Source organism: Fringilla coelebs (genome assembly GCF_963513975.1).
Source record: "Fringilla coelebs genome assembly, chromosome: Z".
In the NCBI taxonomy this organism is placed as follows: Eukaryota; Metazoa; Chordata; class Aves; order Passeriformes; family Fringillidae; genus Fringilla; species Fringilla coelebs.
The window spans coordinates 55650809-55663098 of NC_140031.1; the positions used below are offsets into that span (position 1 = coordinate 55650809).

At 37.5% G+C, this 12290-nt stretch overlaps 1 protein-coding gene across 1 annotated transcript in view; it reads left to right on the plus strand.

Moving 5' to 3' along the window:
- Nucleotides 1–11727, plus strand: part of PGGT1B (protein geranylgeranyltransferase type I subunit beta) — a 36920-nt gene extending 25193 nt beyond the window's left edge. Inside the window, 5 exon segments of the mRNA XM_084225724.1 lie at nucleotides 1414–1459; nucleotides 3117–3301; nucleotides 3614–3722; nucleotides 7356–7490; nucleotides 7493–11727. Of these exon segments, the coding sequence (XP_084081850.1) occupies nucleotides 1414–1459; nucleotides 3117–3301; nucleotides 3614–3722; nucleotides 7356–7490; nucleotides 7493–7536 (519 nt within the window). The 3' untranslated portion in view covers nucleotides 7537–11727.
- The last annotated feature ends 563 nt before the right edge of the window (nucleotides 11728–12290 follow it).

Here is a 12290-nt window from a genome sequence, read left to right on the forward strand (position 1 = left end):
TTGTATTGCATTCTGAAAAGGTAGTGAAAAAGGTAGAGTTCACACTGTGAAAAAGGTAGAGTTCACACTTTAACATTCAGAAGTTCATAGAGATTACTAAAATTTATTGGTTCAAACTTGAGAAATTAAGCTGCAGCTTGAAGTGTATGTGTCAGATATTAGTATTTTTAGTTGCTTCATCTTGCAGCAACAACACAAAACTAGGAATACAGTTTTAGTGTAGCTTCTGTGTCTTCTTCTGTTTACTTTTTTTCTTCTCAATGTCAGCTTTAAAAGCAGATGCACAAAATAATCTGTAGGTAGTTTCTAAAGATATGATAGTCCTGTAGCCATTCTTTGGTTAGGACTATGGGAGTCATTATTGGTTTGTCAGGGTGTCCTGTATCTACTAGCCACTGTTTTAGAGAAGATGTGAGGAATTCACAGTCAGCACCTGGAGGATGTGGGGGAAAGATTTTTGGTGCTTTGCGTCTGATCAGATACTGATCCAATCATTAGTTGAGCAGTTGATGTAGAATACGTAGGGTCTATGTAATTTAGCTTCAAGAGTTACACCTCATTTTTCCTACTAAGCAATTCAGTATTTGTTCAGAGATAATTCATTAAGTATTCTATGAACTCTTGTAAAATAAATATTTTCCATTTTATGAATAATTTCTTACATGATCATTTGTTTCTTTTCAAGTAAAATGATTTAATGGATTTTTAGGGAAGAAAGATTATTATTCTTTCAAATACATGTGTTCTTAGATCGCTCATGACAGACATGAACTATGATATTCTTGGTGCTTTGTCAAACTTGAGTTTCCCCTTTGTTGCACTTAACAGAGGGATTTTTCAGCACTGTAATGGTATTTTTTAACAGTAATATTTTATAGGCCAATTTAAGTTTATTCCAATGCTTGTTGCAATTTTCTTCTTGCTTCTGGTTCCCTTCTCATTGTTTTTTAAATCCTGATGTACTTGCTTCTTACTAAAGAATTGCTTGGATTTGAGTATTCTACACAGTAGTGCTTTGCATTTTGCCTCCTCTTTTTAATGTTAAACTGCTCTTGGATTAGAGACAGATTAAGTTATCTATTTAATTCTGTTTTGTTTTGATTACATATCCCTTTTTTTTCCTTTTTAAACCTGGCTTACATGATTTTTATTTGTGGCTTACCCTTTTTCAGGTTTCTAACATATGTCACAACTAAAATTAATTCCATGAAAGTCATAAAATCTTCATGCATTGAAAAAGAGCTGATTTGTTAACTGTGTTGTGGCAAGAACTTTTGGAGGTTTAGAATTTAATGAGGTTAAATCATGGCAATGATCTGATGATAATTTTGCTGATAAACTAAGAAATTGCAATGTCTGTCAGAGTGCTGTGGATTTAAAGTAACTGCTTTGTGGGATTTTTTTTTTCTTCAGTCATATGATAATGGCCTGGCACAGGGAGCTGGACTGGAATCTCACGGTAAGAATGTCAAAGGGTTCTACACCTTCCAGAGTGGTGTTGAAAATGCTGTAGCAGGTGCGGGGTATGCCATACCTTTCCTTCTTTTCTGATTTTTAAGGAAGTTGTGTGAGGAGGAGCAAATCCAAAACATGCCTCCAAATATTACTTCTTCTTCCTTTAGATCTAGCTTAATATCTGAACAGACAGGCTTTGTTTAATCACTCCCATTAATCTTGCCTCATGAGTGTTTTGTTGAAAGGTGTTGCTTGTAGTTCTCAGCTGTTGCTGACAGAGCAAAGTTTTTCCACATGTGTCATTGTTACTCTGAGGATTTTATCTGCAGGAGATATTGTGCAATGTAACTGATTATTTCCAATTTCAACAGCTTTGGTAAAACATTGAAACATTTCCTCTGATAGATACAGCATCTGTTGTGGGTTCAAATCTTGAAGCAAGAGTTAATTTTTGTAAAGAGTTGGTAGATCTGAAGATAGGAATCCCCAAGAGACTGCTATTTTTAAGCAAAATGTTTCTACACCATGAAGTAGCAGTCTGCTTGTGACAGAGGAGTTTTTGGCTTTTAAGTGACTGATATCAAATCTAGTGCTGTAGTCTGTTTGACAAGGTGGTGATTGGTCCAAGGTTGGACAAGATGATCTTGGAGGTCTTTTCCAACCTAAATGATTCTATGATCCTATCAAATGTTTGTTATCTTTACCCTTAGTATTGAGCTTCGATTTTGTCTGTATCCTTCTTGCTGGATCAACAAAGCTGCAAAATTTAAATTATACCCCTAGGTATTAAAACAGTTGGTTAATTAGCTTTATGTAAAATGTTAGTGATAACAAATAGCAGTACTTCAGCACTGCATCAGAGTGAAAATAATCTTACAGCTCCTAGGGTCTTCAGCACCAGAATATTGTAAGGAACTTTTGGGACCAAGTCTTCTGTCAGCAGCTTGCTTATAGTCTTTTCCAGCCTCTGATTTTATCATATCAGGTATTAGACTCAAAATAAACTTTGATGTGCTTTAAAAAGTGTTGGCTGGGCTACACAAAGAACATGAGTTTATCTTTCTTACCGTGCAGCTTCCTCGACAACAAAAAATTCCCTAGAAACACAATTTGTATGTATTACAACCATGAGAGTACAGGACTCTTCACCATGTAAAATGTGCACTTTTTTTTTAAATAATTTTATTTTAAATTATTTTCCTTCTGCTCTCCAGGCACTTCTGTCTGTTTATATCCTCTGGGGGATTGTGTCTGAGGCTGGCTTTGGCATCTCTGCTTCAGTCTGATTGCTGGCATTCCAATAGCTTTCTTTTTTAAGTTACAAGTGAAGAAATATTTCTGTTGCAATTCCATTTATTTGTTTCTGGACTGCTGTGTAATGTAAATTGCGCAGCATTGTGAGAAGAAACAGCTTTAAGAAAATGAGCTGGTTTATTTCTGCAAGAGCTGTGTTGAGGGGTTTCCCCCCCCTACCTTTTACATACCCACTGAACTAGAGTGTTCTTATTTATTTGGATTTTATACTCAAAATTAACTTTTTTATACTTTTAAAAGCCCATTGATTTAATTGCTAATAGCTCAGTTAAAGTTCTGACTAAGATCATACAGGCTTCAGAAAATCTGTGTATTGAAGCATAGCAAACCCTGCTCTCTCTTCACAGGGGGCTCCACATTTTGTGGTATTGCATCACTGTGTTTGATGGGCAAACTGGAAGAAGTTTTTTCAGAAAAAGAACTGAACAGAATAAGAAGATGGTGTATAATGAGGCAACAGAATGGCTACCATGGACGACCCAACAAACCTGTAGACACTTGCTATTCCTTTTGGGTGGGAGCAACATTGAAGGTAGCGTACAGAACAGGTGTAAGGATAGTTATTGACTTGTTTTGATTTCTTTAAGCACTATTTTCTTTGCTTGAAAGAGTTAGATATTTGACACAAGTGCACCAATATGCACCAATGACTATAAATGTCTTTCATCTTGCAAAAAATGCAGGAAATGGAGGTTTACCAGATTAGTGCTATCTGTAGTGTTATTGCTTATCTCAAAAATAGGCACTATATTCTAGTGCTAAAAATGTACTATGACTTAGTTAAGACTTAGTGTTAAAAGTATACTAAGACTTACATTACTGTTACAATCTAATTTGTTTTCAGCTCTTGAACATATTCCAATATACAAATTTTGAGAAAAACCGAAATTACATCTTGTCAACTCAAGATCGCCTTGTTGGTGGATTTGCCAAGTGGCCAGACAGCCATCCAGGTAAAATAACTTCTCAAAATTGCAGTGAGTGTGTTCTAAGTAAGAAATAATTCCAGCAGTCAGACATCTGAGAGGTGAAGGGAAACCATATCCTTCCAAAAAAAACCCCAGAAAAACAAAAAAAAAACAAGCAACCAACCAAACAAAACCAAAAAAACTCTCAAAATATAAAAGGATTTTCATTCTTGAAGTGGAAAGAGGGAGATGAAGCTTGTCCTTGTTCAGCTACAGAGGAAGTGAACTGTTGTTTAGATTACTGTTAAAAGAGTATCGCTGTCTATTTAGTATGTGTTTAACTGTTCTGCTTAAAGTATACATTGTATAATAGGAATCTCTGTCAGTTGTGTTTAATATGTAAAAATATTTGTTTCTTAAATTAATAATTTAAGCTTATTCAGAACTCATTGATATAAGTAAAAATAGTCAAAGTTTATGCAGTTATGTACTATGATTTACAGATTGTTTATATAAGTATGTCTGACAGTTATTATGCTTTCAGAAGTGGATGATTTGAAGCAGTGAAAAAAACTCAAAAGGATGCTAAAATATTTTACTTTTAAAAGTGGTTAGAATTTAATCAAGGTATTGCAAGCTTCTGAAAAAAAGCTTGTGCCAGTAGTGTTTTCAGTGCCCATGGCATTTTGTATAGGGAAGATAAACAGTCTTTGTAAACTGACCAAATAAGATAAAAATTTAGTCATATAAAGGAAGAGTCTGTTTAGAATCTGTGCCTTGGTATTTAATCTGTTGATAATTTTATTTTGAGCAACAGTTGAGAATTTTTCAAGGTGAACCCCCACTGAAAATGCAGTGCTTGTGATAGATTTGCTTCTGCCTCTTCCCTGAAAACCAGTTTAGGATTTCTGATGAATTTAGATGCATTTCCTCCTCATAATATAGATTTAACAGTATCATTTGGAGGAAGTGTTTTGGTTTATCTTAATGAAACATTTACTTTGTGAGTCAGAGATTAGAAAAGTCTGTTTCAAATACCCATCATGTGTTAACCTGTTTTAAACTCAATTTCCTTTCTATGACAAGGTTGTCCCCTTAGCTGACCAAGGGAAGGCATTTGATGTAATCTAAGGCTTTCAGGAGTGTCCCTTCCAAGATTCTTCTGGAAAAACTGTCCAGTACATGGCACCTCGAGTCCTGGCGGCAGTTTTGGGTGCCACAACACAAAAAAAGGCAGCTTGAGTTCTAACAGCTCAATAGCTCCTAGAGAGTGTCCAAAGGAGCCACGAGGATGGGGAAGGGCCTGGGGTGAAGCCATGTGGGGGTGGCTGAGGTGACCTGGTCTGCTCAGGCTGGAGGAGAGGAGACGGAGGGCAGAGCTCACTGCAGGTACAACTTCTTGTGAGGGGAAGAGCAGGGGCAGGCACTGAGCTCTTCTCTACTGTGACACTGACAGGACACAAGGGACTGGCCTGAAGTCCTGTCAGGGGAGGTTTAGGTTGGATATTAGGAAAAGGTTCTTCACCCAGAGGGAGGTTGGACACTGGAACAGGCTTTTCAGCAAAGTGGTCATAGCACCAACCTGAGAGTTCAAGAAATTTCAGACAATGCTCTCGGGCATGTGGTGTCAGACTTTGATTGCCTTTGTGGGGTCCTTCCAACTCAGGCTATTTTATGATTCTGTCTTTTAGTATAGTTGTGACTGTTTGAGATAAGATTTTAAAAAGGCAAGACAAATAATAATTGTTTTTCTTTGCTGTGTGTATGCATGTTTGTGTATTTTCCAGACTTACTGTAGCATTTTTTCCTCAGGAAGATGGTGGCATAAGTCTGTGGTCATGTTTTGAAGGAAAAAGTAAAAAGTTAGTGCAGTTCTGATACAAGGAAAAACTATAAATGCAACATTGCAAAGATTTCCCCTGCGTTTTCATTGTTATAGATATGCAACTGAGCTTCCTGCAAGCTTAGTCTCACATCTGAAAGGCAAGTTGTCTTTCAATCATATTGACACTATAAAGATTCCTAAGACTTAGTCAGAATTAGATTTTAACTTCTGTGGCTCCTACTTTATAAATGCTCTGTTTAAACTGGGGGACTCAAGCTATCTTTGCTGTGCAATAATGTTTTTAAGAACACTAGAAAAAATTTCAGAAGACAGTCAACTGCTGGTGATAATCTATGTGTTATATGGACTTGCAATGTTAACAAGTAACTCTTTCCAGCTGATTATTCAGGGAAATAATATTTTGTAGTCTTACTGTGTTCCCATGCTAAGAGACATCAAAATATTGTTGGTTGTGGAGGCCACTAGCATTATTTAACAAACAGCTGTTATGACAAAAGAAACAGCCTCAGGTTACACTAGAGGAGATATAGATTGAATAGTAGGAAACATTTTTTCACCAGAAGGGTTGTAAAACATTGGAACAGGCTACTCCAGGCAATGTTTGAGTCACCATCCCTGGAGATACAACATGAAACTTAGAGTGCTGGTCTTGGCAATATTAGGTTAAGGATTGGAGTCTGATCTTAGAGGTCTTTTCCAGCCTGTACGATTCTGTCATCATTGTTGTGAGATACTAAATTATTGACACCTACACAGAGTGCTACATGTTGAGCTTTTTCAAGGGGCACATTGTCTTTCGATCTTTCACCTGTGATTTCATGGGCAGATAATCCAATCTGATAGCTTGCTGCTACCCAGAGGAGGCAGACTCAGCAAGCTGCAACCCTGGTATAAGGTGGACATCAGGAGCAGTATGGAACAGGAGAGTAAGAGTATCTTGGGTAGTCTTCTCTTGACTAAGCTGCATGAATTCCTATCCTTAGGATAATCTCTCAGGAAAATGGGAAGCTAGGAAAAGTAATGCCTTCTTCAATTTCTCTAAGTCTTGCTGTTGGCAGCTATTTGCACTAGTTTTGTTGTTTCAGTAGTTAGCTGTTCATAAAGTAACCAGCCAAAAAATGCTTGCAAGAAAAAAAAAATTGCTTTCTGGACTAGTTATTTTCAGATACTTAAATCCTTTTACTTTTTGGCTGTGGCACTCAGAAAAAATGAAGTCGTGCACAGGTTGTTATAAAAGAACGGGACTTTAGTACATTCTGGTAGCTCAGGGCAGAAATGTTTTCCTTCCATCAAAATTCAAAGTTTAAATTATGGCTCTGGTATTCACATGCCCTCTGAACAGAGAGAGACATAATCATCTCTCAGGTTTTTTTCTGGAGAAGCACAGAGGGAAAACAATTCTTATGTCATTTGCTGCTCCTGTTGTTTTGTGAACATGGGGAATGTGTTGGAGGATTATTTACCTGAAGGAATTTGATGATTGGATTCTGGTGATGATGTTTTGATTCATTGACTAGTTTAATCCACCTGTGTGTTTTAGGACTGTCAGCTGACAGTCATGAGTTTTCAGTTTAGAAGTTAGAAGTAAGTATGATGTAGTATAATATGTAGCTCTTTAATATAGTATAATAAAAGAACTAATTAGCCTTCTGAATCAATGGAATCAGATGCATCATTCTTCCATGAGGATTGGGGGATCACCTGCTAATCCAATATATGGCACCTGATTATTTGTTTTCCTTGGTTGTAATTACTCAGAGGTGTTTAAATATGAGCTGAATATTGGCTGTTACAGCCTGAATTTTTTTTTTCTTTTTCTGTCTTTCTTTCAGATGCTTTACATGCCTACTTTGGGATCTGTGGTTTGTCATTAATTGGAGAATCTGGTATTTGCAAAGTTCATCCTGCCCTAAATGTAAGCACAAGAGCATCCGAGCGTCTTCACCACCTTCATCAGATCTGGAAAACACGGACTTTAAACAGCGTTCAGACGACACACACCTCTCTACATGACTGATTTAGACTTGAATTTAGTTCTGGTAGCATAATTGTAGCCCAGGGTTAAAAGCCATGTATAACCAATGTGCTCTTTTAAGTGCTGGAGTCATACAATCAGATCTGTGTTGCTGGCATCACTTTGATAGGGAATTGCCTTCAGCAGGTTATTCTGCATTGTGAAATGGGGAATATTTTGATTATATAGAAGTTTGTCACCGCAGACTGTAAATGGCTTTTCAGATGGCTTTACTTCTAAGAAATCCCTTGAGGCATTTAAACTTCATTTTCATTTTATTTTTTTAAATTTGTGCATACTGTGTCAAAATATATAATGGGGAAGTATTTTCAAAATTGTTTACATATCATACAGTATAGCACAGAACGTTGAAGTTCTTTATAATCTGTCTGACATATTTTTGGGTAGAGAATCTCTCATATTAAGTCTCAGTTAAAAATTACCTATTATCATCAACTTTCAGATTCCATAAACTTTGTTTTTCACAAACAAATTAATTAAATACAAATAAAATTATTTTATTCAATATACTGGACTTTAAAGGTTGTGTGGCCTTACTAAATGGATCTCAATTCTTCTGAGTAGGTTTTACACAGATGCAGTGGATTGTTAGTCAGACAAAGAGTTTTCATCTGAAATAGTTTCTTCGTGTGAATTTCACTAAGAGTGTGGTATATTGATGTTCATCAGTAAGAGATATTCAGCCCCGTCTTTTGGAAGCATACCTGTATGCAAGAGTAGCATTAGAACCTGCTTCCAAAGACAAACCTTTGCAATACATTGAAGTTGTTCAAATTAAAGTAATGATGAGCATTCTCAGCTTCTTTAGTGCTTTACTAGTGCCTTACTTTGTATGCTTGGAGTGCTGTTCAGAGTTGAAGGAAGTAACTTTGCAGCTGGTGTCTTTGTGGCAGGTCAGTTTGTACATTCAGTAGACGCCACTACGTCTTTCTACCTGCCAGTCATTAGCAGCACTTTTTTTTCCTAAAGGTTCCAAAGATAACTGAAGACTTCCTAAAACAGATTAGGTGCACCATTTGCCACTGCTGAGCCCAAAGAAACAGGATGTAGATCTTTTTGGCCAGCAAAAAGAGCTTTGGGGATAAATATGATTCCTGTTTTGCAAAGCAGGGCAAGTGAAAAGGGTAGTTGTACCCCAGCACACGTCAGAGAGGTCCAATAGGTATCTTTAGGCTATCAGAACAATCCCACTGTCCAAACTTGTAGCAGCCTTCCTACCTAAATAGATAGGTTTTATTTCTATAGCAGATTAATTTTCATGGCAGCAGTAGAAGCATAACTAGTGATAGGTGTCTGCTTGGAAAAGCAGAGGAGGAGTGAGGTAGGTTGTATGTTATCTAGACACATCCCAGTGGACACTTTACTTGGAGGAGGAGAGACTTGACAGTTGTAAAAACTGGGAAGTCCGGAGGACTGGAACCAAGAGAACTGAGGCCAGTACCGGAGAGGGGGAATGAGGTGCTTGAGTAGGATGTTGCAGAGTGAGAGAAATGAAAACTGAGAGATGCTGAGGCTGGAGGCAAGAGCGAAGAATATGGAGTAGTAATGGAACCAAACTGGTGGAAAGGATTTGAGCTGTCTAGGGTAATATTAGGGAATAAAAGAAAGGTACTGACTCAAGGAACATGTGGGAGTTCTGGGGCAAAGATACAGCTTGGGAATTGGTTTTATTGCCCACATGCTGAGATGACCAGAAATCCAGCCACAAGTAAACAGAACTAGCAAGATACCTAAAAGAGACAATCTCCCAGGCAGGGGGCTCACTACTGCAGTTCCTGTGGGAACCTCATTTTCCTGGATAGGCTTAATGGGATGTTGGTCAGCAAAGGCTGAAGTAGCTTCCCTGAGCAGAAGTCTCTAAGGTCATGGGGGTCCACTTAGATGAAAACCCATTTAAAACCAAACAACAAAAATCTTGAAGTAAAAATTGATCAAAAAAGCATGGTATTTTCTTGTCTTTACATCAGATGGTGACGACAAGTTGACTTCATGGTAGGATAGGATGTGTTTCTGGTGTAGTTACAATGAAGATGAGACGTAATTGTAGCTATCCGTCTCAACCACTGCTTCTCTGCCTTGCTGGTGAACCATCTTTGAGTTTTTTAGCTTTTACTACATGCCCTGGTAGAGGGAGTAAGTAGCTTTGAGTTTCAGAAGAGTTGAATAAGGTGTTCTTAGTCTCTGCTGGGAAACAGTCTAAATATTTGTTCTTACTTAGCTTAGTGAAAAATTATGTATTTAATTATCGTGAGGCAAATCCATACTTGCAAAATCCTGAGCAATGGTTCCTGAGTTGTCCTGTGTGTGACCACATTCTCATCTGTGAGGGACATCAGGGTCCCTCAGCAGAAAATACGGAAGTAGCAGTAAAAAATCATACTATGTGAATAAGAAAAATTCTCATGGCAGTTTTCTGTCTCAAAAAACTAGTAATGTTTCTTGCTATGTTTTCTGTAAGCTACCCTGAGTTCTTTGTATGGATTTTACATTTCTTATCTCCTTGGCCCCCAGTTACTCTACAATATCTTTTCAGGCTGCATGTTGACTGCAGAGCTAGCCTTTCCTAAAGGTTGCACACGGCGCATTTGTTTCTCATTAACTCAAAGTTTGATGAAGGCAGCAAAATACCTATGCTTTCATCTCACACTGAGTGTCTAATTACTTTAATTCTTTTGAAATCTTTAATCTTTTTTAGGTTGATAAAAATCAGTACTAATAACCAACTCTGCATACATGATTTGCCATTCTGAATGTCCCAATTTGTCAGGCAAACAAATTATGAACACTGAATGTTCCTGTGTAGCAGACATCTGGATTCTGACTGTATTGAATTGTCTCTCTGATTTTTGTGGTTTATTGTGTCTTTTAACTAGAAAAATGTTAAATGAGAAATCAGTGGACAAGAGTTTCACAGAAGTCCATAACCTAAAATCACTTTTAAAGGGGATATGTCAAAATAGAGCTAAAATTTAAATGTGAACTGTGAAGTTTAAATGTAGCTAAAAAGCAAACCATGTGATTATTACCTACCTCTAATAATTTTGTGTTAACCACAGCTTTACATTGCTGAGACTGAACCTACAAAAGAAATTCATGCATTGAATGGCTTTACCATGTGCTTGAGGGTGTAAAATCTCTTGGCTATCAGGCTGACAAATGTGAGTGCCTCTATCCCATCTGAAACACTCCCAAACTCTGTGTGTGGCCCAAGTTTCTCTTCCAGAAAAACAGCTTTAAAATGATATGTTGAACAAAGGAAGTCAAATGTATCTTTTCCATAGGATCTGAGGACTGGGGATTTAAGCATTGTCACTAGGGCTTTCAGGCCCGCTTGATTTGTACATAGCTGCTGACAGATGTGGTAACACCATTTTGGAAGGCTACTTCCAAGCACATTTGTATTTATGAATTTTCATATTGAGAACTGTTTTTTCTAAATGGAACAATCATCATCACTGAAAAAAACTAGCAAGTAAATTGGGTATTGCAGAAATACCTGAAATGCATATGCTGAAGCACATATTAAGAGTCCCATGCTCTATGCTCTATTGCCCAAGGTAAAAGACAACCTGAGAGGAGCTGAAGAAGCTGCATCAAATTTGCTTTCTCCATGGATGCCAGTATAGAAATAAAATATTCTGTAAAAACTGTTATGTTCCCTAAAAAATACATTTCAACTTTGTGCTGAGTGAGCCATTCAGTATGGGGTTGCCTAATACAGAAGGGAAGAAACAGTGATTTCCAAAGTCAAAGTCCTTTATGGACAGCCCATCTCCTGGCATTTTGGAGAAACTTGCTATCAGTATCCCTGTGGAGGTCAAAGAGATGTCAGGACATGCATAAGAAGCAGAGAGACCCTAAGTAAGAAGATGCTATTATTGCAACTAAATATGAGACATCTCCAAAATTCATGAGTTGAATGAGATTATTGGTCTGTTTACGTTGATGTTTAATACTGTGGTGGTTCTGAAAAGCTCTTTTTTTGCTGTTGCAAAAAAAGACTACTTAACAAGTTTTCCTCACTTCAGATGACACTGGGTGAAAAAGAAGATAGTCTCAACATCTTTATACTAAATGGTTATTAAATTACTCCACTGAGTGGTTACAATATGTTGTAGATTTACACTTTCTGTTCACCATTTTTAAGCTTTTGTGTTCCTGGTCTCTATTTGCCTGATTAGTTTCTGAGTTTAATAAAAAATCAATGAGCTGTTGAGAAAATGAGGGAAAACGGTAATTTCTTTTTAATTGTAGCTCTTGTCATGTGTTTTTTTCCCCAAGTTATATGTTCTGGGTGAGGACCTGTCTTCACAAGGGCACAGAGCGTGATAGCCTCCAAAGGTTTTCAAGCTGAACCCATCAAAGGCAGCAAACCCTGACACTACTGCTTTATTTTTGAGGTGCTGTAAAAGTGCCTTGTTTGATAACTACATTGTGAGAACATAGAATCATGGAATGGTTTGGGTTGGAAGGGACTTTAAAAATCTTCTTGTCCAACTCCCCTGCCAAGGGCAGGGAGACTTCCCATCAGATCATGTTGCTTAAAGCCCAATCCAACCTGGATTTGAACACTTCCAGGGATGGGGCATCCACAGCTTCTCTGGGCAAACCTTTTCCCAATGCCTTAACACTCAACAGTGAAGATTTTTTTCCTAATACCTACTTTCTCAGTTTTGATCCATTCTCCCTTGTCCTGTCACTACATGCCCTTGTAAAAAGGCCCTCTCCAACT